The sequence below is a fragment of the Armigeres subalbatus genome, chromosome 3 (assembly GCF_024139115.2).
Source record: "Armigeres subalbatus isolate Guangzhou_Male chromosome 3, GZ_Asu_2, whole genome shotgun sequence".
NCBI lineage: Eukaryota > Metazoa > Arthropoda > Insecta > Diptera > Culicidae > Armigeres > Armigeres subalbatus.
In genome coordinates, this window is record NC_085141.1 from 245,067,025 (window position 1) to 245,093,750 (window position 26,726).

General features: G+C 38.5%; 1 protein-coding gene across 11 annotated transcripts in view; it reads right to left on the reverse strand.

Annotated features, from left to right (window-relative positions):
* LOC134222461 (calcium-transporting ATPase type 2C member 1) overlaps nucleotides 1-26,726 on the reverse strand; it is a 277,179-nt gene that overhangs the window by 45,894 nt on the left and 204,559 nt on the right. For 9 of the 11 annotated variants that reach the window (XM_062701609.1, XM_062701615.1, XM_062701608.1 and 6 more), the window contains 2 exons: nucleotides 7,279-7,534; nucleotides 7,026-7,182 (listed from right to left, as the gene is read on the reverse strand). In XM_062701609.1, the coding sequence (XP_062557593.1) occupies nucleotides 7,026-7,182; nucleotides 7,279-7,534 (413 nt within the window). Of the gene's footprint in view, nucleotides 1-7,025; nucleotides 7,183-7,278; nucleotides 7,535-7,612; nucleotides 7,635-7,772; nucleotides 7,956-26,726 lie in introns of those variants that run through there. The other 2 variants (XM_062701611.1, XM_062701613.1) reach the window with 2 other exon arrangements.

A 26,726-nucleotide genomic window follows, 5' to 3' on the forward strand; every position in this document is an offset into this window, starting at 1 on the left:
AATGGTGAGAACGCCCTTTGTCGTTGTCATTGAATCGGTTTTGCAAAATGACGCAATAGGGACACTAGACTGGCCCAGGAAACAAAAAGTTGTCGAATTCCACGGGTTGTGCCTTTGGGTGAGAAAATCAATCTCTCAAAATTTCAGCTCCATCGCTTGTTGCATAAGCTGGCGCATTTGATTTGAAGTTTGTATGGAGATTTCAGCCAAAATATATAGGGAAATACACCTCCGTCACTCATTAAATCTGAAATTTGGTTCTGATTGCTCGATTGAGCTCAGAATTGTAAAAACGGCAGTTGCTACAGAACAATTTCACAGAACATTGTATGATGATTAAATGAACTTTTATATAGTTTTCGGCTAATACGATTCGATCAATAAATCTAAAAATACACAATTTAGCTCTTAATAAATCAGCCGAAAGCTAAGTAAAAGTTCATTCAATCATCGTACAATGTTCTGTGAAATTGTTCTGTAGCATACCAACTGATTCTGAGCTCAATCGACCAATCAGAACCAATTTCCAGACCGAATGAGTGACAGAGGTGTTTTTTCCTATATATTTTGGCTGAAATCTGCATACAAATCAAATGCGCCAGCTTATGCAACAAGCGATTGACCTGAAATTTTGAGAGGTTGATTTTCTCACACAAAAACACAATCCTGCCCCATGGGATTCGACGACATTTTTTTCTCCCCATACTAAGCTGGGCCAGTCTAAGGGACACTGTCTGACGTCTGGATATGATTTGAAAAATGCCACAAAATGCTTGATGATGTAGGACTGCCTCACGCCGAATAGCGGCAGATGAAAGACAACATCCGGTAAAGGAAATGACAATGTCGTCAAGGAAGACGGGGTATATTGAAACCTGTAGGAAGGAATCCGCTAGATACCAACCAGAACGACAGCAGCCTTTTCAAATATTTATGGCTCCGAAAGAAAATTATGATAACTCGCCGTTTTGCAAGACAATACTAATTATTATAGGACCCGAATAACCAGTACGGTTGAAAGGTCTATAATAAAGAACCAAACCAATCAAATCAATTTTTACTGACTTGTTGTTGCCGAGTTTCAAGCTCAACTAAAAATGTTTGAGCTGGTGGAGCCGCATGGTGCAACACTTCTCATAACAAATTTTATTAAGGTTCCCCCAAACACGCGACGCAATTGTCGACACTGCTGTTGGTTCTTCTTCTTCTTATTGGCATTACATATCCCACTGGGACATTGCCGCAGCTTAGTTTTCATTCAGCTCTTCCACAGTTATTAACTGCGAGGTTTCTAAGCCAAGTTACCATTTTCGCATTTGTATATCATGAGGCTAACACGGTGATACTTGATACCAGGGAAGTCGAGAAAATTTAAAATTTCCTAGTCCGGACCAGTCATCTACTTTCAGCATAATCTGGGAATTTGCTGGGGAAACGTATCTCTTATTTCCGATTTCAATTGTATTTTTTATTTTATTACTTTTTTTCGTGATTTTTTATTCTAATTATAACTATGTTTGAAGCCGAATTGATATTTGTGCCAATTGTTATGAAAGTCACTCTATAAATTAGTTTACGGAATTTTTTTAAAGCGACATGATATGCACTAAAAGTTAATCGTATGAATGATTTTGCTGTTATCAATTGAATATCAATGTTATATACCAATCGACTCAGCTCGACGAATTTAGGTGATGTCTGTGTGTGTATGTATGTGTGTATGTGTATGTGCGCAAAAAGTTGCAAATAGTGTCACTCATTTTTAGGTACTTATCCTTAACCGATTTGCTTGCAACAAATTGCATTCGACGTAGAATCCTGTAACATTATTTTCTATTTAAATTTAGCCAGATCGGGATATTGTTCGATAAAAGGATCGAGTTCGACCACAGAGCATGACCATCGGTATGACCCATGAAGACGACTCTGATCCCTTGGACCACCTCTTATTTGCGCCTGAACTAGCCATCCTTGAGTCCACGAGCCACCTTCTGTGTAGCTTCGAGACGATTTGGGCGATAGCCGATAAAACGGCGTTCCAGCCAACTTCATCTTTACACTTCCTCCGAACAAGGTTGTCCGGGGTAGTGTCCAGACCACATGTGGCAAGCATGTGGTCACGCATTACGCGAAAACGTGGGCACACGAACAACACGTGTTCCGCCGTTTCCTCTAAACCTGCGCACACCAAACACTCGGGCGAGGCCGAGCAACCAAGCTGCGTTACCTGCACTGTGATTTGTCAGCACGCTTAAACGCCGGGCACTTCGAACCCCCCATGGGGTGCTTGCTGTTCACAGCGTTGCTGGAACAAATCAAACAATTGGGAGGGTTCGTGCAGCATTGTGCCTTATGTCCCTCCAATCCGCAGCGTCGGCAGAGATTGCTTCTGTCAGGGCCTTTGAAGTTCCATTGCTTCGGGTTGCTCGTATATGCCCACATACCGACTATCCCACCTTGACGCTCCCTAACTTGACTACCTTGGAGGCGTCCGCTGCAGATAGCCAAACCAATGCTACCTGCGTCCCTGCCGGACCTTTCCGTAGCCGAACGGCTGCGGTGGGCGTCTCCACTTCACACTGTCGCCGCAGTGCCGTGACGAGCTCTTCGACTTCGGTGATCTCGTCCAGGTCTTTCACCCTTAGATTTACCTCCGTCGTGAGTGCCCTCACCTTGACCGTCTCGCCTAGAACCTCCTCCGCCAACTTCTTGTAGGCGGCGCCCTTTTGCGAGATGCCCCGCTTCAGATCGAGGATCATCTCCCCCATCCGGGTACGTCTTATTCGACGTACGTCGACGCCGAGTTCACCGAGCTTGACGTCATTCCTCATCGCCTTCAAGACGTCCGAGTACTTAGCCTCGTCCGCCGTGATGACTAGGGCATCGCCCCTGGAGCGATTGGCGCCTACCCTAGACATCTTGCAAACCTCATTCGCCTGGGCCTTCTTTTCGGCCCTTGACGTCTTCGGTTTCCTCTTGTTCTTGACCAGGGTCCAGAACGCGTCATCCCCCTCTATTTCCCTGGTCTGGTGCGGCTGAGAGCTCTCAGCCTGTCGTAACCCCTTACCACCGTCTTTCCTGGGTGGATGGACCTTTCCAGGTCCTTCCTCCCCCGGTTTTGGAGGTACCTGGCCGGGGTTCAGCTTCTCAGCCCCACTATCGTTGTTCGGGGTAGTAACCCTCCGCGTTTTGGAGCGGCCCCCAGGGAGCTCATCCCCTGGAGACTGTCTCCCCCGTTTTTGTGTCTGCTCCGCAAATACTTGAGCCTCGGTCTGGGTAGACTTTGGTACCACCGTCTTCGCTGGCACGCCTTCGGTCGATTCGACCTTGCCCGAGTTCGCGAATCCTTGGGCCTCAGTCTGGGTAGACCTCGACTCTACGGATTTCACGGGTTTACACTTGGCCGTCCCGACCGCTCTCTCCAGCATCGACTTTCGAAGTTTCTGCAAGCTCCTCTTGAGGTCCTTACTGATATTATGCTTCGATGACGCAAAGTCGATGATGGTGTCCAGCTCGAAGGCCGAAAGCCCATCACGTTTGCGGTTCATCGCCTCCACAAGCCATGGGCCATCAATAACCTCTACCGGCGTTTTTAGCCGAGATGAAGGTTAAGTGACCCACGCTGGCGCTGCGCACTGAACTGCCAACTATTGCCTCTGGCCTCCTAGGCGGAGACCTGAACAACCCACCTCTTGCGAAGGGGTTGTCGCCTACACTACTACCACTAATTGAAGAATTGACTTGGTTTTCCATTTTGGTCCCACGAGTTGCTCGGGAAAAGAGGTCCACCACGCCAGAGCCTAGCATGACGCGGTAAGGGACAATTACTGTGGAGGGTGCCCAGGTACCCCACAGGCTTTGTTAAAGGCCTAGACCCCCTGGCCATGCATCCCCTCGGCACAGGTCGCTTGACGCTTTGGGATTAGGGGTTAGAGACGATGGTCCCGGTCTAACTCGCAGTGGCCATGGGGAGGGGTCGTCAAGCCCCTGCACAAAGTCCCTGCTGCCCCCACATCCTAGGGTGTGTGTTGCATTCCGATCGACTCAGTTCGTCGAACCGAGATGATGTCTGTATGTGTGTATGGGTACCAATTTTGAAGACACGCATTGGCCGATTACCTCGCAACAAGTTGCATTCGAAAGTGAATTTGGTCCCATTGCTTGCTATTGAAAATTGGCCCGATCGATTATTGTATTTCATAATTATTGAAAAACCATTGTTTTTTCTCAAAGGCGGCATGAGAACCGTTTCATTCGATACTCGTGCACGATTTATAGCGTGTGCATGAAAGTAAATGATTTGGTCCGTTAACGTAATGCACACTGGGGAAATTCGATTTCAAAGGTGGAAAAAAATTATAACTTTCTTCACGAACAACTTACTGAAGAGATCAAGCTCTTGATCTGATCTTGATCTTGATTCGAAAGGGAACTTTGCAAGGAATTCAGTGAGTACTGTTTCATGGACGTGGAACGCTTCTGTATGTAGTTATTGAGCTCGTTTTGCCCTAATGTCCCATATATCACGAGTTTCCAAACTAATTTGTCATTTAATCTTTAAGACATTGTTTTGAAATTGTGTTTATCTCTTCACTGTGGATCTTCAGAAGGGCACTAAATATATTTTGCTGATAAAAGTTGGAAATTTAAGGGATTTTGGGGTCAAATAAGCATCAAAGTGCATTTTATGTGCAATTTTCTTGTATTTTGTAAAAAATAGTAATATTTATTAAGCTCGTTTTGCCCCAATGTCCCATACATCACAGTTTATCATTTCGTGCTTTTATCTTCCAAGTATTGTACTAAAGATGTGTTCTCTTCATTATAGATCCATAGAAAAGCACTATACATGCTTTGTTGGTAAAAGTTGGAAATTTAAGGGATTTTGGGGTCAAAAAAGTATTAAATTGCACTTTACCTGAATTTTTAATGTATTCTGTAAAAAACTAATAAAATTATTATTATTCTCCCAAAATGTTTTACAGACATTGATAAATGTTTGCGAAACAATAACTAATGAAGTAAATCGTTTCCCAAGTGTTTTGTTTTGTGATTTATTGGGTAAAACCCGATTTTTTAAATGCTTCTGAAAAGTGCCGATGCCAATCATTCCCAAACCATACCCGTTTGCACAACTAGACAAGAGTAAATATATAAGTCGATGTGACAATTGATAGGAGGAGATAGGAAATATTCTTTTCTCATGACGTTTCGCCCAAATTCCCCTTATAAAATAACTTAGCTCAATGATTCTGGGTTAAGAAATGATGGAGTAACATTGATTCAATTATAATTTGTCAATGAAACTATAAAAATAACAAATTTTCGTAGATGGCATTGAAAATTTTTTTTCAAGGGTTCAGGGCTTATTTTATATTAAAAATACATATTTCGCCAAAATTGACCATATGTACTTTAATGCCTATAAGTTTTTAAATCACCGTATGATTTATGATTATTTGACCCCAAAATCCCTTAAATTTCCAACTTTTTCCAACAAAACATGTAAAGGATCTACAATGAAGAGGAAAACAGAATTTTAGTGTAATATTTGGAAGATAAAAGCACCAAAATATGAAAAATTGGGATGTATGGAACATTGGGGCAAAACCAGCTCAATAACTACATACAGAAGTGTCTCGAGTCTATAAAACATCACTCACTGAATTTTTTGGAAAATTCCCTTCCGAGTAAGCCCTTAATCTTCTCTGTGAGTCGCTCGTGAAAAAATTTGTCCTATTTTGTATAAAAAGTTACATTAAATGAGTTGTATGACCCCTAAATCCCCTATAATTCAATATTTTTATATGATTATTTGTTATTTTCATTATATCATTGGAATATATCAATAAAATTAACATTACTACATCATTTCCTTGCTCAGAATCATTGAGCTTTATTATTTCATAGGGGAATTTGGGCAAAAAGGTAAGAAAAAAGAGTACCTCCCATTACCTCCTATCTATGATCACATCAAGACTCATAACATATGACTATTCTTGTCTAGTTGTGCTATCGGGTATGATTTGCAAATGTTTGGCATCGGTGCTATTCAAAAGTTTTGAAAAATTGTTTTTTACTTAATAAATAGCCAAATAAAACATTTGTGAAACGATTTATTTCATTAATTTTTGTTCGGCAAACATTTGTCAATATCTGTTCAACAAATTGGGACAATAATATCAACAGTTATCAGTAAAAAAAAAATTATTTTTTTACAGAATACATGAAAATTGAAAATAAAATTCACTTTGTTGCTTATTTGACCCCAAAATCCCTTAAATTTCCAACTTTTACCAGCAAAATATATTTAGTACCCTTCTGTGGATCCACAGTAAAGAGATAAACACAATTCTTCAACAAAGTTTTAAAGATAAAATTACAAAATTTTGAAAACTCGTGATATATGGGACATTTGGAGAAAAACAAGCTCAATAACTACATACAGAAGCGTTCCACGTCCATGAAACAGCGCTTACTGGATTCCTTACAAAATTCCCTTTCGAATAAGCTCATGATCTCTTCTGTAAGTTGTTCGTGAAAAAAGTTATAAATTTTTTCCACCTTTGAAATCGAATTCCCCCAGTGTGCAATGTTCGGCAACGCGAAATGTATAAAAATAATGTACCTAATACTCATTAAAAATTTACGAGTTACACATTGACTTGGATGAATTTAAAGTCAAATCCCAACTTTCAGTGAGTACATCATATATAGATAAAAAAATATATTTACGGTAAATTTGAAACTGAATTGTGTGACAATATAATTATTATGAAAAATATATCACCGACATTTCCCAAGAACTTGTTCACTCTTTCAAACTGAATTATAATTTTGAAATTGCTTAAATTAAATTAAAAGAAAACGTCAAGAATATAAAAATCTAATTACAATCCTCCCCCTTTTCGCTCCGATGTGAACGAAAAACGGTCCGATTCAATCTCGACCCAATAAACATTCTGCCAGCGGGACATCAGCTACAATTAACCCAATTAAATACTTGTGCAAACCGGGAAACTCACCAGTGGCATTCAGGCGGCACCAACTTTTTCAGCTCTTCCAAGCTCTTCTCAGATCTATACTCCTGTATGAAAGCGACTGTCACGACGATAATAATCGCTATCGTGATGCTGATAGCATCATCAAACTGTCTCATACACGCACTCACCACCGCAGAACCTGCGAATGACAGAAATATGGCACAGAGATATAACGACGTTATCGAAATTGGATGCCCTCGTCCCGCAACCCAAACGATCGGCTTTGGCGCCTTACCTAATAGTAACAAAATGAGAGGATTTCTAAACTGCTGGACGTATTTCATCCACGTCGGTTCGTCGTCCAGGGCGTTCAGTTCATTGTAACCGACGATCTTCGACCGACTGTTGGCCTCGGCCCACCGAAGCCCGGTCCGGACGTCCACCCGCAGCCGGGCGGCCACCTCCTGGGCCGAGTAGTGGGACGCTTCCATGGTAGACAGCAGCATTTCTTTGTCCTCTTCCGGTTCACCCCCGGCTGGGCTGCTGTCACCCTGTTTTTTGATAAATGAAAGAAATGGAAAATACATTTAGAACTAAGCAAATCATGGTTTTTGAAAGCTCTACAATACAATCATAGTGATGAATCATCCAATCGTTTTTTAAGCTATTCGAAACCATCAAGCATTATATTATTAGTTACAATCATGAAAATTCAACGCATTCTCTTTGGTACAAAACTAGCTGAAAAAATTAACAACGTGTTACTCGATACGGTTGGAGTATTTTCACCTGTGACGATCCAAATGTTTGATAGTGGCGCATCGTTTCGCAAAGTTTGTCTACACTACAGCACGATAACGATGCATGGCGGGAACATCAGTTGTGAAACACACACAGTAAAGGTCAAAGCCGTTACATGGAACTGATAATAGGCAAAAGTCAGTAGTAATGCCACACTAATCGACGATCCAAAGTGAACTGAATCGCGAAAATAAATTGACACGATGATGGTTAGGAATCCAGTTGATGCGCTTCTAGTTTGTAAACACCCATCGGGTGGGCAGACGAGCAGATTGTGTTGCTGTAGGAATTGTTCACAAAATTTGATTCTAGAACTATCCGTATTGAATTGTTTTATAGTATCGTATTTTTTGCTCATATTTCTACCCATGAAGCTGATTTTTGCTTCAACAAACTTGGCAATGCACACACAAATAGAGATTTGATACGGAAAACCTGACGGAGACTGAAAATGATCAACTCTTCCGTGAACTACATATTTAACGAGTTCCCCTGGAAAGATCGACTTTTTTTAAATCGCTATTCAGCAAATATGGAACCAGATGTAATTATTTCATAGTCAGATCGTACTATATGACGAACACAAAAAAATATATCTAATGCCTCGAAATGAGAGGTTGACATCTTGCGTTTATTTCTGTCCCGCTGCGGGCCAAGTGCGTTCAACTATGAACTGAACGACGACGTCGTAGAGGTGAATTGAATTTTGGACACGTGCTACCAACTGATCAACAAGGAAAACATCATGGACTAGAAGCAGACGCTGAAAATTATCAGCGGTGAAGATGAGGTCTCTTTATACGACATGGCTGCTACCAGCGCGTTCCAGCAAATTAGAGTTTCCATGCCGGGACATCCCGGGATTTAGAAAAATTCGGGATTTCCCGATTCCCGGGATATTATTTTTGAAATCCCGAAAATCCCGGGATACCCGGGACAAAAAATACTGTTTAATTTCCGTTTCGCAAACAGTGTAATTTTTCTTCTTACAAAAGTTATACTACTCAATGGAGGGCTACTGACTGATACTTTTTTCAGCAGCTACAGCTCTCTATTAATTAAACGACAAGTATCTACAGTCCAAGACCAGTTAAATCTATTTGGCGCCTGCGTCTACAGCGTGGTTGTGTACACTAGCTGTTATTCGCCTTGTTAATCTCCTCGCGCCGCCCAACATTGAGTCAGCCTTCCTGAGCTTCTTGCCTCAAAAACAATTCTTGATCCAATTCATGTCCTTCCAATCGACGTTCGTACAACAAACTTTCCAGCACATGCGCAAGTACAAATGGTCCAACCCCGATGCTCTGCCTAATTTGTTTGGTGTATCGCTTCGATCAAAATCAACTCTGATCAGCAGGCTGCAATCAATTTGTCCAATTCTCGGCTGTCAAAATTGTATACCAACTTTAATCGCGTAATCTATTAACCCCATTATCGTTAAATTATCGAGTTAACTTACGTTAAACTACAAACTCCGATAATAATTGAGTTGATTCATCTTTATCGTAGCAAGCGATTACGTTGAACACAATTAACTTTATCAGCGATAACGATAAATTAACGATTAACATCAAGATTAGGAAACGATCTGTTCAAGATTAAGAAGAGCAGCAGCTCTTGGCAAAAATATCAATTAGTAGCCTGCCAAGTTATTCGAACAAAACATAAATCAAATCATATGATATTTGATGCTTACAACAAACGACTTCCAAATTTGGTTCATTTCACCATATGTCTGTATGCTTTTACCATTGAGTGCATCGTAGTAACAAGTGAAATCAAAGCTTCTTTGTTCGAACAACTTGTTTGACGAAATCCTAACGTGCAAATTTATGAGAAAGGTTCAGCTTCTCATTTTTAAGAATTTAATGGTAAATCGCACATTGGCACATTGGGAAGATTCCGATGTGGCTTTCTTCGGAACCGTACAATGCCGGGAAGGGGCACTTGCAGGGGGTATCACAGCAACGGTATCCAGATTACGGCAACTCGGCCAATGTAGCGATAGGCCTAGCGTTTCACGTTTAGGGCCCAGGGAGCGGTACTATGTGCACTGAACTTTGCGAGCGTCTTCAATACAGATCGAGTGGGATATTAGTGATCGGAACTGCACACGCGGTTTTCTTTGTGTCCTTTGGGTGGCTTGACACACACACTTTTCGGCCGATTATGCGATTGGCTATGATTGCCGAATTTGGACACACTCGCGACGGACGACGGTCACTGGCTACGGACCATGAATTGTCCTCAAAGACGCACTATCCTCACTCGAACGGACGGGTAGTAGATTACCTTCGTTTGGCCAATTAACTAGCCGAAGTTCACAGTTCACAGTTTACTTTCTAATAACTATCTCCGCTTGATTACTATCGAAACGCGTGGTCACTTTTTACACGGTGACGGGTCGCTGCCGTTGTCCTCGCTCCTCTGGGCCGATTGCAAATACTAGAGAGCGATTTTTGGTCTCTAAAGACTTATATAGGTTCACGATTTCCCATTCCCTTTGTAGCCGCCCCAGTGTGATGATCTCAGCTTCGCAGGTGATGGTATAATTTTTGCGTTGCATTTTGCGGATGAATAAGGGGTACAATGGGTTTGGTGGGTGTATTTTTAGGTTTTAATTAGTTTAATGCAAATTTATTGTACATAATTTATTTTATTTTTATTTAACAATAACAAAAAAAATAAATAAATATAATAATTAAGAAAAACAACAAAAAAAAAACGACAAACTCAAATTAGCATGCACGAAAACCAAGATTATATTGTAAACTTCAAACGATCGGTTACAACTTTAACATGGTCAAAACGTGAACGGAACGAATCGCAATGTTCACAAGACTTGTAGAGCACACCAAAAGCTTTCGTATAGAGGTTGTTGCGATAGTTTTCGACATTTATATATCTCGTTAGATTTTTTCAAAATTGAAAATAGTGCAAAAACACTAAATCGACTTGAGCCACCTCGAAATTTTATCCGAATTAGCTGAAAATTTGACAGGAGCCTTATTTTAGCATAAGAATTATGATTCTGGGTTGACCGGATGAATTTTTGATACTTTTTGAAAACATGAAGAGGTCTAATATATATAGAAAACAAGATTGGTGATTACACAACTATTATGCCAAACGACTTTAAGTATGCCAAATGTTATCATGTAAGGCCTTTCTTGAATCATAATCTTATCGTTAGGCATTCAGATCTTGATCTCCAAACAGGATCATTTTTATGTTTATGCTTTATACTTATTTCCGAGGGTGTCGAACAAATCCAATGCATGGATTCCAACATCGATTACGGGGAAATGGCAAGTACCAACGCACTGGTCCGCCTGACCTCATAATTGAGTTCAATTGCAGAACCAAAATCAAAATTAAAGGCCAAAAAAAATTAAAAATTATGGGCCGGAGGACCTCAGAAACAATTCCCGAGCAGGAGCGACGACATCGATAACAGAAATTGGTATGAACTAGCCTTGCATAAGAGGTAAAATACCAAACAATAATACCAAACATTAATATGCAAAATACTTTAGGGAACATCCATAAATTACGTAACGCTTGGAGGGGGGGTTTCCCAATGTGTGACGACTCGTACATTTTTTTAGATGCTTCATATAAAAAATGTGACATAGGGGGGAGGGGTCTGAAAATTGTCAATTTCTGCGTTACGTAATTAATGGATCTTCCCTTAGGCATAGCATGCTTAGATAATTCAATACCAAACGAATAATAATTTGTGTTGCGTTTGGTATCGTAATAACCAGAGTATGTTATGCTTGAAGTATTGCGCATATCAATATTATTTTTTGACATTTTACCTCTTATGCAAGGCTAGTTCATAACAGAGTATGGTATCAATAACAGAATAAGGTATTATTGAGTTAATTTCTCCTGCTCGGGTATCAACACTCGTTTCTGAAAAATGTCAAACATGTTTAAATTCAAACTCCGACCAATTCCAAAGTTGATTCCGCTAGACAACATTGGCTATGCTAATCATTTGAAAATCCCTGCTAAATCTATTGCCGAGATATGTCAACCCTTCTTCAATTTAAGTACTCTTGGACAAAATATTGTCAATCCGCACGAAGTTGGCGCAAATAAGCATAGAATAATTTGACTCTCAACAGACACAATCCACGCACTTCTACGCCAAGTGACCAAAAATTCTAACTGAAAATAAGGATCCAATATCTGTAGGACACGAAAACATACATATTGAATTATAAAAAAAAAACGATAAAGACATAAGAAAGAAGAAGGAAGAAGGAATAAAGTAGAAGGAAGAATATAAAAAAAAGGAAGGAAGAAAGAAGAAGGTAGTAGAAAGAAGGAAGACGGAAAAAGAAAAAAAGGAAAAGGAAAAAGAAGAAAAAAGAATGAAGCAAGAAAAATTAAGAAGCATCTTCCGTCTGGAAGAAGAAAGAAAGAAGAAGGAAGTCATTTTCGACCTTTAGTCCCTTTTGACCATTTGTCCCTTTTGATCATTTATCCCTTTTGACCATTTGTCCCTTTTGATGTTTTGTCCCTTCGACCTTTTGTCACTTCACCCTTTTGCTTTTCGACGTTTTGTTCCTAATCCTTCCCCTAGCTAATAGTTAAAAAAAACTACCGAAGATATCTGGAAAAGTCCAGGAGAGTGAGCGAACAGGGAAAAATCAGACAGGATCTAGGAAGCTAGTAAGCCAGCTGCTGTCGTCGAAAAAGGCCAACGGAAACGGAAATTTCCAAGGAATTCAGTGAGTGCTGAACGTCCATGAACGTGGAACACTTCTGTAGGTAGTTATTAAACTCGTTTTGCCCCAATGTCCCATATGTCACGAGTTTTCATACTTTTGACATTTTATCTTTAAGACATTGTTCTAAAATTGTGTCAAATAAGCATCAACGTGCATTTTATGTGAAATTATCATGTATTCTGTAAACATTTATAATATTTACAGAAAATGGTTCATATTATTGTCCCAATGTGTTGACCAGATATTGATAAATGTTATAAATGTTATGCCGAACATAAACTAATAAATTAATGTTTTATTTAATTCAAAAGTATTCAACAGTTTTGAATAGCACCGATGCCAAACATTCCCAAACCATACCAGATAGCACAGCTAGACAAGAATAGTCATTTTATATGAGTCTTGATGTGATCATAGATAAGATGTGATGGGAGATACTCTTTTGACGTAAAATTACGTCCTTCGGTAAGATTCATTCCAAAGTTTCAAATTTGGGACCGTCACGAAAAGAGGTCAGGCAGTCCGAGCCAATAACTCAGCCGTTTTTCAACGTATTCTGGAGATTTTGGTATGAGTCGATCAACAAACTCTTATAGATTCTATACAACTATTGTAAGCAATTGATTCAATGTGTTTGATTATTGAAAAATTCAATTTCGCCTGCCAATGTTGAAATTGCATATTAAGAGTAAATTGCCTACATTTCGGCTATTAGCCATCCCGCATGAACAATGAACATGCATAAAATGTTGATGATCAAATTTGGCATCCACTATCGCACTATACGTAATTTTACGTTCAATTTTGCGGTCGTATCGGACTAATCAATGAACTCTCCAATAGTCGAGATCTGTCCTGGCCACGTCGTTGCGAATACTGAGGAAGGGGAAGGATGGTTAGTTGGACACCTACTTAAAAAAGATGCAGAAAACTCTACGACCTCTCATAGGTGTCACGGGAGGTTTTGGGATTGTGTGGAAGGTTATAACAGTAGGAATCGACCGTCTAAGACGAATTAAGTACTCTCCATTTAATTCCACCAATTATTTTCGATATCTTTGCAGATACGTATTTCGACCACAACTGTGTGGTCGTCTTCAGTGTCTTGTACTTGACTCGACTTGGAGTAGGAATCGTTTTGGTAGAACGTGAACTAAGACAGAAATACAAAGAAGGAAATGGAAGATCCTGGAATTGAACCCACGAACTCCTCCTTATAAGGCAGAAGCAGTAGCCACTAGACCACCGAGCTCGTCGATTAAATTTATATTTGCCAATGATATTATTAAATTGATCGCCGTGCCGTGGAAGAGGCTTTTGCGCCTTTTAAGAGGGAGACAGCGAGGATTGGACTCACGATCAATACCAGCAAAACGAAGTACATGGTCTCTGGCAATCAACGTGGGTTCATTAGTGGTGGTGGTAGCAAAATAGTGCTGGATGGTGAAAAATTTGAAGTGGTAGAAGAATTTGTGTATCTTGCAACATTAGTGACGTGCGATAATGATGTTACCCGCGAGGTAAAAAGGCGTATTGCAGCTGCAAATAGGGCTTATTACGGACTTCGTAACCAGCTTGAGTCCCGTAGTCTGCAAACGAAAACAAAACTCGCGCTGTATACTACTCTGATTCTTCCGGTGGCTTTATACGGCCATGAAACATGGACGTTAAAGGAGGGTGATCGGAGAGCTCTCGGAGTGTTTGAGCGTAAGGTGCTGCGGACAATACTCGGCGGTAAACAGGAGAACGGTATCTGGCGGCGACGCATGAATCACGAATTGTACCAGGTGTATAAAGGGCTGGATATTATTAAGCTTATACAACACGGCAGACTACGGTGGGCTGGTCACGTTGTTCGTATGCCGGAAGAACGTCAAGCGAAGATAATATTTAGTAGAGATCCCGGAAGAGGCCGCAGGCTTCGTGGAAGGCCGCGTACACGATGGCTTTTTGCAGTTGAAGAGGACCTGAGGGCGCTCAATGTTCAGGGCGACTGGAAGCGATTGGCCCAGGATCGAGTCCAGTGGAGAAGGATACTCCATTCGGCGTAGGTTCATCGAAGAGCTGTAGCCCATCAAGTATCAAGTAAGTATTATTAAAATAACGAATATTCATATATTTCATTAAAAATATTGAATTATAGGGGTTTTTGGGGTCATACAAGCCTAAAAGCTCATTAAATGTAATGTTTTATACAAAATAGGACACACTTTTTTCATTTTTTCACTCATAGAAGAGCTTGTTTTGTCCCAATATCCCATCACACAAACATCACAATTTTTCATATTTTCGTTCTTTTATCCTTTAAATATTGTAGAGTTGTAATTTCTTCTTAATTGGGGATCCGTTAAAAGCACTTATTTTGTTGTTAAAAGTTGGAAATTTAAGGGATTTTGGGGTCAAATAATCATGAAATGCCCTGTTCAATATTTTAGGACAATAATATCAACAATCTGTAAATCTGTTAAGAAAAATTCAAAATCTTAAAGCTCAGTACGATTTGAATCAATCGCGAAATCTTGCGTTATCCGAATAATCTATTTGTGTCAATATAATTAATAATAAATATACATACAACAATATAATATAATAAATAATAATCTAGTTTTTTAAACTCAAGTGCATTCCTTCAAAATCGCAAATCAGTTTGTTCAAGCACAAGATGCATTAGAATTGGAATGATTTTACCATTAACATTGCTTTCAGTTGTGGAAAAGTAACAAAAATGGACTTTTGTTCAAAGTTAATACCTAAGAAGTGAGTTACAAGTTGTTACACAAAATGATATTCATAAATAAAGCAACTATTTTGAACCTAGTTCAACATCATTTTTGGGGATAAAGTTTAGTTAAAGCTCGAAACTTTTCCTTAAAGCTGTGTATGTGAAATGTTACGGTTACGATGACATCGATCACGTAGTTTGGTATTGCTCGGAAAACGACGCCTCCAGAGAGCAATTATTAGATACCCTTGTGGCCCGAGGTAAACAACCCTACAGGAAAGTAAAAGGTGTCTTGGGGGAATGCAGGCTACCTATGCCTTTTATGCTCGTCTGACAACAAAGTCTAATAGCTCTTTTTTTTCTTTCTCAGTTTTATTTTCTTGTCTCTGTCTTAAAGTTCCGTGAACCATGAAGCTCTGGCCATCCGGAATATGCTTCCTGACGAACCACAACACGAGCACGACGTCACGCCAGACCGTTAATGAGGTCAAATACCCGGATGAGCAGCTGTAACACCTCAAACTAAACCCCAACCCCGTCCGTCCTGAAATTACGCGATCTAACCTTGAGTCGCCACGAGTATATTGGTCTATGTCCCTTTCCCCGTACTAATCGTCGATAATAAGATGATATCGATTGTAAATATCATAAAGAGTTTCGGCTCCGTTAAGTGTTATACATGCCTGAGTCAGTAAAATAAACGCAATATTTAATTTCGTCACGCACCCTGTAGATGCTATAAATACTTTAGAAATACTTTATAAGCATAACATTGAGAATCTCGTTAAAACCGCTATATTTGCATCGGAATTATATCAATTCCGAATCAAGCACAGCACAGATTCTTGCCGAAGACCCAAGAATCATTCTTCTTCTTCTTCTTCTTATTGGCATTACATCCCCACACTGGGACAGAGCCGCCTCGCAGCTTAGTGTTCATTAAGCACTTCCACAGTTATTAACTGCGAGGTTTCTAAGCCAGTTTACCATTTTGCATTCGTATATCATGAGGCTAGCTCGATGATACTTTTATACCCACGATTGAGACAATATTCAAAGTCCGAGTAATTGCCTAGACCGGCACCGAATATATTTTGAAGCCACCCTCAGCATGGTCTTGCTTTGTAAGAAGCGCGTCTTACCGCAAGACCATGCTGAGGGTAAGAATCATTGTTTGTAATTATTTATCCAGGTTTCCAAAGCATCTTTGGAATACCGAACAGTAACTTAAATTAAAAACAAAATCTTCAAAAATTCTTTCGATTGGAAATATTCAAAGTTCAAGTAATTTAGAAACCTCGCAGTTAATAACTGTGGAAGTGCTTAATGAACACAAAGCTGCGAGGCGGCTCTGTCCCAGTGTGGGGATGTAATGCCAATAAGAAGAAGAAGAAGAATATATTTTGAAAATGTGCCAAGTGCTAGTCGCTCCGGATGCCATGAGAAGAGTGAGCCACATATTTTCTTATGATCCATACACAAAAATATGGAAAAAAAAATATTATGGGAGGATCAAATATATTCGTTACTTATATAGGCCAAAAAAAACTAAAAAACAAGTTTAGAGTAGAGTGGGGCAAGAGTGCGCGTGGGGTAAGAGTATATTTCCGGTTTTTTGAAGTAATAAAAAAAGATAAACTAGCAGCACTGCATCAGTTTGACAGGTATTCTGGCCAACTATTATCATGTGTAATTGTAAACGATTTGAATAAACAACAAGGGAGATATGGAGTTAGATAACTTTTTGGTCATTTTGCTAAAAATATTTGGGTTTCCGCAACTAGTATTTCATTACCATATATATGTTCAATCAGGTGAACATTATACCATTTCGATAACCTATTGTATAGAGTACTTCATGGTACAGAACACCAATCCGGTTGGTTTTCCAAAAAGTCAAAACCATTACTTGAATATTTTTTGAGAATGTGGGGTAAAAGTACGCAGGAACCGGTGGGGCAAGAGTACGCATATGAATTTTCAAGTTATGATGTCAAACTCGTATCTCCGGCCGAAATAAGACTTCTTCCAAAGCGTAAAGCTCCACAACTAATAAAAAAAGGGACAGAATTCGAAAATATCACAAGTTTTTAGGATAAGTTGAAGTAATTCGGTGTTAGAAAGGACTTAGCGATCAAAGCACTGAAGCGAAATAATGAAATTGCATTAGGACTTGTTGTACACCTAAACATAGTACAAAAACACAATTTCATCTAAATGATAATTTCATTTCACCAAAAGAAACATTAATAAATTACGCAACGTTTAGCTGGGAGGGGTTGCGAGATGTGTGACATTCCTTATAATTTTTAGAGGTTTCATACAAATAGTGTAAGATAGGCGGGAGGGGTGATGAAATAGCCAAATTTTACGTTACGTGATTGGTAGACTTTCTTTAAGGAAAATGCCTTTGTATACGCCACGCGAAACCTGATATATATTTTTACCTCTGTAGTTTTATGTATATATAAAAAAACAATGGTTTTTCGTATGAAAGTGCACATTTTTAGGACCCCCTCCCCCTTTAAAAGTTACGTAATCTTTAAACATTCCCTAATATATGCTCATTAAACATCAATTAGATGTTATTAACTCTTATTTGTGTTAATATATACTTAAAGCACATGATTGGATAAATGCGTACTCTTACCCCACCCGATGCGCACTTTTACCCCACCGGTGGGGTAAGAGTGCGTTTTTCACTTGTCTTGCAATAAGGGTTCTACTAAAACGAATCTCAATAATCTCAATATTTTTTCCACTGGGTAACATAAAGGAAGAGTATATGAATCATCGACACTGATTTGATATGCAGAAGCTTGCTTCATAAGGGCCACATGATCGATTGAAAACTAAGTGCGTACTCTTGCCCCACTCTACTCTACTTTTGATATGTACTAATAAGTATTTTAGCAATTCTTCGCTCACTATCCTCGAACACCCTATTCTGAAATCCTAAATCTTACCTTTTTTTGATCTCTTAAAAATCTTAATTTTGATCAGACATGAGTTTAGGTTCCAGTATTTTGATCAAAATATTTGAAAATAGTGATTTTTCGTGAGAAAAAGCGACTTTAGTAACATGAACTCGAAAAAAGAGACTTTATAGTGACTGACCTGAAAAAAGTGAGCCGCTCTAGGCCTGTGGTTGATAGTTATTCGTTTAGTATTATAATACCTAAGCATGGTGTGCCTCGAGCATTCTGCATATAAGTTTTTGGTATAATTTTTTGGTATTTTACCTCTTATGCAAAGCTTAATCATACCAATTTCTGTTATCGAGGTCGTCGCTCCTGCTCGGGTAGCGCAGACTATACTTGAAATCATTTAGCAAATTTAGAAATTTTAAATCGCTGATTTTTATTTATTAATGGTAATTTTGTATTTTTTTTTTCGTTGGAAAATTCAATTATCATCAATTTCAGATATCAATTTTTTGGCTTTTGCAAAATTCTCCTATATTTAAGGAAATTTTGCATTATAGATAGGCTTGAATATGTAGAAAATTAGAGTGTGCAGTTTTTCACTCTTTGGACTTTAAAAATTTATTTTTCAATCAACCAATTATTCGATTTTACTATACTTAACTTCATTGAATCATTTCTCTCGAATAGTTTACAATAAATCCCACCATAGCCATCAGCGTGCACTATAGACAGTTTATCTGGCAGCTTTTGCGGTTAACAGTGATCCATACCGCCCACGTGCATCGAACACGTTGCTCATCAGTTCATTACGCGATACCCGAGGGCGGGCATGCAGAGTACTATTCAAATATTCATTCCGTGAGCAATTTCCATCAGTGACATCACGGGCTGTCGGTATGTATATCTGTTATCGGGAGATCTGACGAGCGATGGTGTAGTTATTGACCTGTATATATATAAAGAGAATGTTTGACTAGCTGGAAAATGCCACAACAAACGGTCAAAACAATCGAGTAAATATTTGATAACCACTGATGGCTGTTCCTGTGGCTGCGGTGCATGTTATCTGAAAGTAAAAACTATACAATCGGATGATTCATTACTATTTAACTAATACAATCTAGCTGGTACATTTTGTTTTACGGATTGTCAGTAGAGACGGGCGCGTTAGGGAAAGTTGTGTTAGTTGAAATAATATTTGTCATCGCTTTTAATTACAGTTAGTTGATCCAAAATAAAACAGAAGAAAATTTCAATACTAAATCCAAACCAAACAACAACTTCATATGTACAAATAAAGTTCAATTTATCGACGGCGAAAGGCAGGCTATAGACAAGCTACTCCAACGCTACACTCTTTATTGAATCTACATAAATCAATTAAACTCCATTCACATTCGAAACAAAAAAGCCCACAACAGGAAGAATCAACATTTTGATCCGACCACAAACTACCATTCGCCATAACTTGGAACACACCATTAAAATATGATACGGAACAGAGCACTACACATTCAGCCCCGGTCCGAATGTTTTGCCCTGATAAGGCAGACTTTTTCGTCCGAACGTACACAAAACGCAAGTGGAGTATCCGTCCGTATCGCCACACCATTCGGAAGCGGCATGGAAGGAGTCTCAAAACTTTTATGGGTTTCCGCTGCTTCTCTGCATGCGAATAAATATATCATGCGAGAACTTTCGTCCGGTTCATAGTTGCTCCAGTTCGACAGAAATTCTCAACGTAAATATGGACGTATCAGAAGAAACTAATGGTTATGGCCGAAATTTTTGCTTTCAAAAATGTACTTTTCAAAATGCTGTTCAAAGTGTCAACATTATATTGAGCGGCAGAGAAACGTTGTATCTTCGATTCTATCGTAAACACTCGAATGACGAATGCCTTAATGTAACAGATGCTTGGATTCCATTCACCCCAAAAAGACCAAACGCTTGAAAAAACAATGCACCCGATTAATGCGATGAGTGTGGAATACAATAATATGGAAATGCTTATATCATCTTCCAAGCTTTGACGTACATTTTAATGATAGAAAGGCGAATTGTTTCCATAGGATACGGCAGGCAGGCAGGAAATTTGTTTTATATGGAAATGGATTCTAAAAGCGAGCGGAAGACAATTTTGGTGTCGATATAAATCGAACGACCTTTTTTACTGCCAAGCTTTCCTTCCTATTCAAATAGAAGCTTTGCAGGAGAAAGGTCATTCGATTCACATCGCCTTTTTATTCGCCTCTATTTCTATCATGAAAAATGTTTGGAAGAAGATATCACCATTTCCATATCATTTTTGAACAAGCACTTTTTAATTCATATTTAAAAAACAGCATACGTACGTGTTTTCTCCTGACAGATTGCCACGCGAAACACAACATGGTCCAACAAGCAGTGGTTGATTCTGGTATTTGATCCCAATTCCACAAGTTGAATTGCTACACAAAACGAAGCAAGATCTAACACGCACTTTTACTGGTTTAGACAGCAGAAAAAAAACTTGGAACTCAAGACACTTCAAAACGCGGTCCAACACGCAATAATAAGTTCCAAGATACAACATAAAAACAAATCTGAAAATTGCACTGCTTCAAAACGATGTGCCGTGCAAAATATAACACGGCCCCAATGCACTAATTCATTCTTATCTCTGCGCGCGCTGATTGATTTTAATATCTGCTTTTTTTATTTTAATTACCCGCCACTCTCTCCCACACCAAGAAAAAACTCGAAATTGAGTTCCCTGGTAATGGACGCAACTAGCTCAGCTCGACAGGCAACAAAAAAAAACAAAATTAAGACGAAAGACTATTTTAGTTGAGCTGAGCACAAATAACAATAAAATAACAATTAAATGAGTGGGAGAGTCTATGCTAATTAGCTTCCAAAATCCTAGTGGAGTTTTCTGGTTAAAAGCAATTCGTTAGCTTCTTGCAAAGCAAGGGTTGTTACAGCGATTCTGAAATATTTTCCGCGCCAAATCCGCTCCGACTAAAATCAAATACGCGCCATTCTCGCGCGACATGAAATCCATTCCGCGCCAAATCTGCGCCACTGAGAACTAAATTCTAAACAAATACACGTGAAATATCGTTTTTTTTTAATAATATTCTTATTATATTCTATGGCTAAACATTTTAACTGAAACTTGGCCTGGTTTTCAACTTAGTATTCTATTAGCATTTCCTCTATATACTAAGTAACCCGCAGTTAGTATTATAACCATTCTAGATGGCCCTATACACCACTAGAAATACTGAAGCTAAGTGAACAAGAACTAAACATCCAAAACTACTTGTCATAAGACGAGTTAATACAATCCCATTGAATTCCACCACTTAATTGTGTCTTGACAGATACGTATTTCGACCTCAACAGTAAGGCCGTCTTCAGTGTCTCGTACTTGACTCGACTTCAAGTACGAGACACTGAAGACGGCCTTACTGTTGAGGTCGAAATACGTATCTGTCAAGACACAATTAAGTGGTGGAATTCAATGGGATTGTATTAACTCGTCTTATGACAAGTGAAGACATTCCACTAAAAAGCTCAAAATAATTTTCTTATCATCCAAAACTATTTCAATCAGCACCGCTTTTCAAATGAGATGATGGTTTTGGCACACTGGATTTTGTTTTTACACGATTTACATTTTCTCAATTTTCCGCTCATCCTAAATGTTTAACGCATATTAATTATCATGTGATTTTTCTTCGATTTATTCTGGATTTTTTGAAACATGTTGGGAAGAGTTCAGGAAACTGAAGTCACACGATCAAAAATACGAGCGAAAAAAAAAATCGTGTAAAAACAAAATCCTGTGTATTTTGTTCCGTTATTGTCAGTTGATTTTTTGTTGATCGAACTTTGAAAAGTTGGGCACAAGATACACGGAAGCTGGAAAGGACCCATTTAATGGGTTTCATATTCCCATTTTCTGCTTCAATACCGATATGTCAAATAATTGGTGATTTTTTATCAACACAAAATGAGTATTTTCACCCCATTATAGAGAATGTCCTCTGGTAATAACTAATGAGAAAATCGCTCAAGCTCCGTTGATTTGACAGTCAGAATCCTGATTTTCAAGCGTAAATTTCTTCGGAAATTCCAGAGGAATATTTTCAGAAATTTTATTCAATTTTAGTCCGTTATTTGTGTGCTATTTCTCTTCAATTCTTGTAACATGTTTCTCTAAGAGTTCATGCATAAATTCCCAACATTTTTAGTTGAAATTAATTTGAAATTTTTTGACCGTTTTTTTGTCATGACCGTACTGGAATTTCAGCCAAAATCTCCTAGAATATCTGCGAAAACTCCTCCGAGAATTCCTACAGAAATTCATTATTCTGTCAAGCTCAAGTAAGTTATTCAAAAACAACCTGCGGAAAATCTTCAAAGCCTTACGGAAACCTCTTCATGAATTCCTGCGGGAATCGCTTTAGATTTTTTTTGCAGAAATTGAAGAAAATCCGCGGAAATTCCTCCAAATTATTTTTAATGATTTTCCGCGAAATCCGCGTAGTCGTAACAACCCTGGAATTATGACTTCAACACTAATTTAAATATTATATGACTAAAATTAGCAAATATTTTCTTATGGTTCTAAAGATTTTTATTCTGACTATTGTAGTCAGCAATGAGCTCGCATGGTTCCAAACAAACTCTCAATAGGATAGCGCAATGATGTATTGAAAGTGTTTTTACATGAAGTTAAAATAATTTATTCAATTATTTGTCCTTTTTCTAATATTTCTTATACATCCCAGGTTTTTTTTTACACGGTTTGGTCTTCAGCGTCAATGAAACAATGAGTTAAACCCACGAAAACATTCACAAAAAATCAAAGAAAATTAGGGTTTTTAAAAGCTGTGAAAGTTCGGGTTAACCGAAAAATTAATGAATTCCAACAGTAAAAAATAAAACCTGGGTGTAACTATAATAGTTGAGTTTACTGATTTGGTTCGCCGATATTCTCGTTGAAAACATAATCAATCAACTACGCTAGATCAACAATCAACAGCGCTAGAAATTGATAAAGGTACTGTATTGCCAAGTCGGATGTAGAGGGATCGATTCCCGATTCGGTCGGTATGAATTTTGAGGTTGAAAATTTTCTTGACTTCTCTGGAGTGGACATAGAGTAAACAATGGTCCATTACAAATGAATGTGTTGGTTGGCATTTAAAGCTTTTTGCCTTTCTCGTATACTAAATATACGACTCAGTTCAACGAATTGAGGTGGTGTCTGTGTGTATGTATGTATGTGCGCAAAAAGTTTGGCCCATATTTGAGGCACTTACTCCTAACCGATTTGATGCATTCGAGTGATAATACAGTCCCATTGTTTTCTATTGAAAAATTGGACTATGGGATCATAATTTATGACCAAAAAAGATTTTTTTTAACGTCAGAAATGATTAAAAAAAAATCTCCCCTTTTTATAAGCACTTACCATTAACTAATTCATTCACAAAAAGTTGCATTCGACGGAGAATTGTTTCCCATTGTTTCATGTTGCAAATTGGCCGAATCGAACTATGAGATAGAAAGTTATGGCAAAAATACAATTTTTAGCAAAAAAAAACTGTGAAAAAAGTCTCCATTCATTGGTATTTGTGGGTGTTAAAAATAATGATGGAAAACTACAGATTCGAAATGTATTCGTGGTAATGGCCTTTCGGGGTAATGGATTTCGGGATAAATACTTTCGGGGTACTGTCCCATTCGTGGTAATGGCCTTCGGGGTAATGGCATCCTGGGTGTTGGCATTCGGCGATATGGAGCAAATTCCTTTTGCGGTTCCCAACGGAATCCATCAAAAGTTCTGAATGGAATTCATCTGCGATTTCGAGCGTATCCTTTTGTAGTTCCGCACGGAGTCATTCTACAAAATATTTCTGGAGCTTCCAGCGGAGTTCTCTGAATCCGAACAGAATCCTTTCGTGATTCAGATGGAACAATTCTACGATTCTGAACTTCAGTTCACAATATGAAAAAGAATTATTCTTTAAATTCGAGTCAAAACGGAATCTTTCTGCAGTTCCCAACGAAGTTCTTCTGCGATACCAAACAGAATTGTTGCTCTTCGATTCCAAACGAAATTCGGTTCCGATTCCGAAAGGAATCTTTCTGCGATTCCAGAATTGTTTTGCGATTCCGAGTGGAATTTTTCTGTGATACAAGTTTGTTATCATGGCTTGTTATGATTCGGAACAGTTTTTTCCTTTCTTTTATCGTTGTTCGTTGTCTATTGCGAATGATTTCTGCAAACGATTTTTTTTACGATTCCGAATGAAATTCTACTGCGATTTCGAATGCGATTGCGATAATTCTCTTGCGATTCCGAACGGAATTTATCTGCGATTTAGAGCATCATTCTTTTGCGATTCGGAACGTAGTCCTTTTGCGATTCTTAATAATAAGCTTTTGAGATTCCGAACAGAATCTTCCTGCGATTCCGAATAGAATCCTTCGATTCCGTCAATATGTGATTTCAAACTTTTATCCGAGGTATAGAAAAAATATCTTTCAATTAACATAAGGCAAACAACGAAAATAATGCCTTCTTTAAATGAACGCTTATAGCCTATTCAGATCACGCCATTTACCATAATAATTATCGTGTTAAATATGAGAAAGAAAATTAAATGTATGGAAATTGGCATCAAGTTACTCTTTATTTTTTTATTATCATAAATGGCGTAATCGGAATAGACTATAACGGTTTAAGGCGAACATATGAGATAACCCTACAAACATTGGAAGCTCATAGAGCACTTGTTCAACCAAAAACGGCCATATTCAGCAAAAAAAAATGTATTTAATCTAAATTGTTTATTAGGAATGCCTTCTTTGAATGAACGCGATTGTCCGATATGAAGCAGAAAAACCCTGATTAATCCACCTAGCGGTGATGGTGCCTTTCTCGTGCATTACAAAATAGTATTTTGGCCATTACTCTTGAGCCCATAGTCCGATCTGGCCAATTTTCAATAGGAAACAATTAGAGAGTATTATGCGCCGAATGCATTTTGTTGCGAGTAAATCGGTTAAGGATAAGTGCCTGAAAAATAAGTGACATTTATTACACTTTTTTTTCTATAAAAAAAGTGGTATTTTGGCCATAACTTCCGAGCCCATAGTCCGATCTGAACAATTTTCAATAGGCAACAATGGTAGAGTATCCGGCGTCGAATGCAACTTGTTGCGAGTAAATCGGTTAAGGATAAGTACCTGAATAATGAGCGAATTTTTTTTTGGGTTGGTGCGCACAGACACACACACATACACACACATTTAATCATCTGTCAGGTCGTTACCAAAGATTGACTATAAGAGGGCGGGTACATCGCGGGGATGGGTTTTCGTAAAAAAGGGTACAAAAACAGTGATTTTTTATACTTATTTTATTTATATCATAGTATTTTCATACCCATTTTGAACTGCACCTTTTCAAAAAGTTTATGCAGGAAGGCGTGTGCTTTGACATGAGGCATTGATTAGCTTAGAGCTTGGTCGCTAGGTGGCGGTATATTTAAATTCATTATATTAGACTACTCAAGTAATTCCGATAAATGGAATTCTGCTCATTGTAAATACTCTTATCGCACAAGTTTGAAATTTGTAAAGATTACGTCTTTAACTAAGTTCGTCTGGTGGGAATGAACTGTCATGTGACGGAATAAATAATTAGGAAATTTACAAATAGGCGGCGCTAGTGTACTTATTCTTGCATGTTTGAAATATTGCTTTAGCTTGAGATCCCTCATACCTACACCCAAGTTGTATTCGGCAACATTGTTCAGGATGTCAAGGACTACAAAGCAGTGCTCAATATAATGATCACTTCTACCAAGATGCGACGCTAGTGAGCTGTTATATTTGAGTATATTGTTCCATGTGTTATCTGATGTATTTTGGTTTGTAGCATTTTTGGCAAACATGAATGTTTTGGTAAAGTTCATCAAAAGTTTTCTTTGTATTCAACCTGCTACAGCGATGCTGCAAATAGTAGAATGTGTTCACAGAATATGTTTTAGGTCATCCAAGAAAACCCTGGAATTAAGGCCTTTGGGTCTACATGCGTAACCAAAGATAAGCCAATTTGCCGCCTATTTGTAAAATTTCCAATTATTAATTCCGTCACAAGACGGTCCATTCCCACTAGACGACCTTTGGTCAAGACGCCATTTCAACAAATTTTTAATTTGTGCGATAAGAATATTTACACTAAAAAGAATTCTATATATCGGAATATCTAAACTTATCAACGCCTCATGCCAAAGCACACGCCTTCCTGCATAACCTTTTTATAAAAAATGCAGTTCAAAATGGGTAGGATTTTCATATATAAGTAAAATATTCATGAAAAATCACTGTTTTGGTACCCTTGTTCACTAAAAACCCTCCCCGCGATGTACCCGCCCACCAATAGTCAATCTTTGGCTACGACCTGAAAGATGATTAAATTATCTTTTGAAATAGCCCCAAAAATCCAAAATTGGCCAAACAATAAAAAAGTTATAGCAATTTCAAT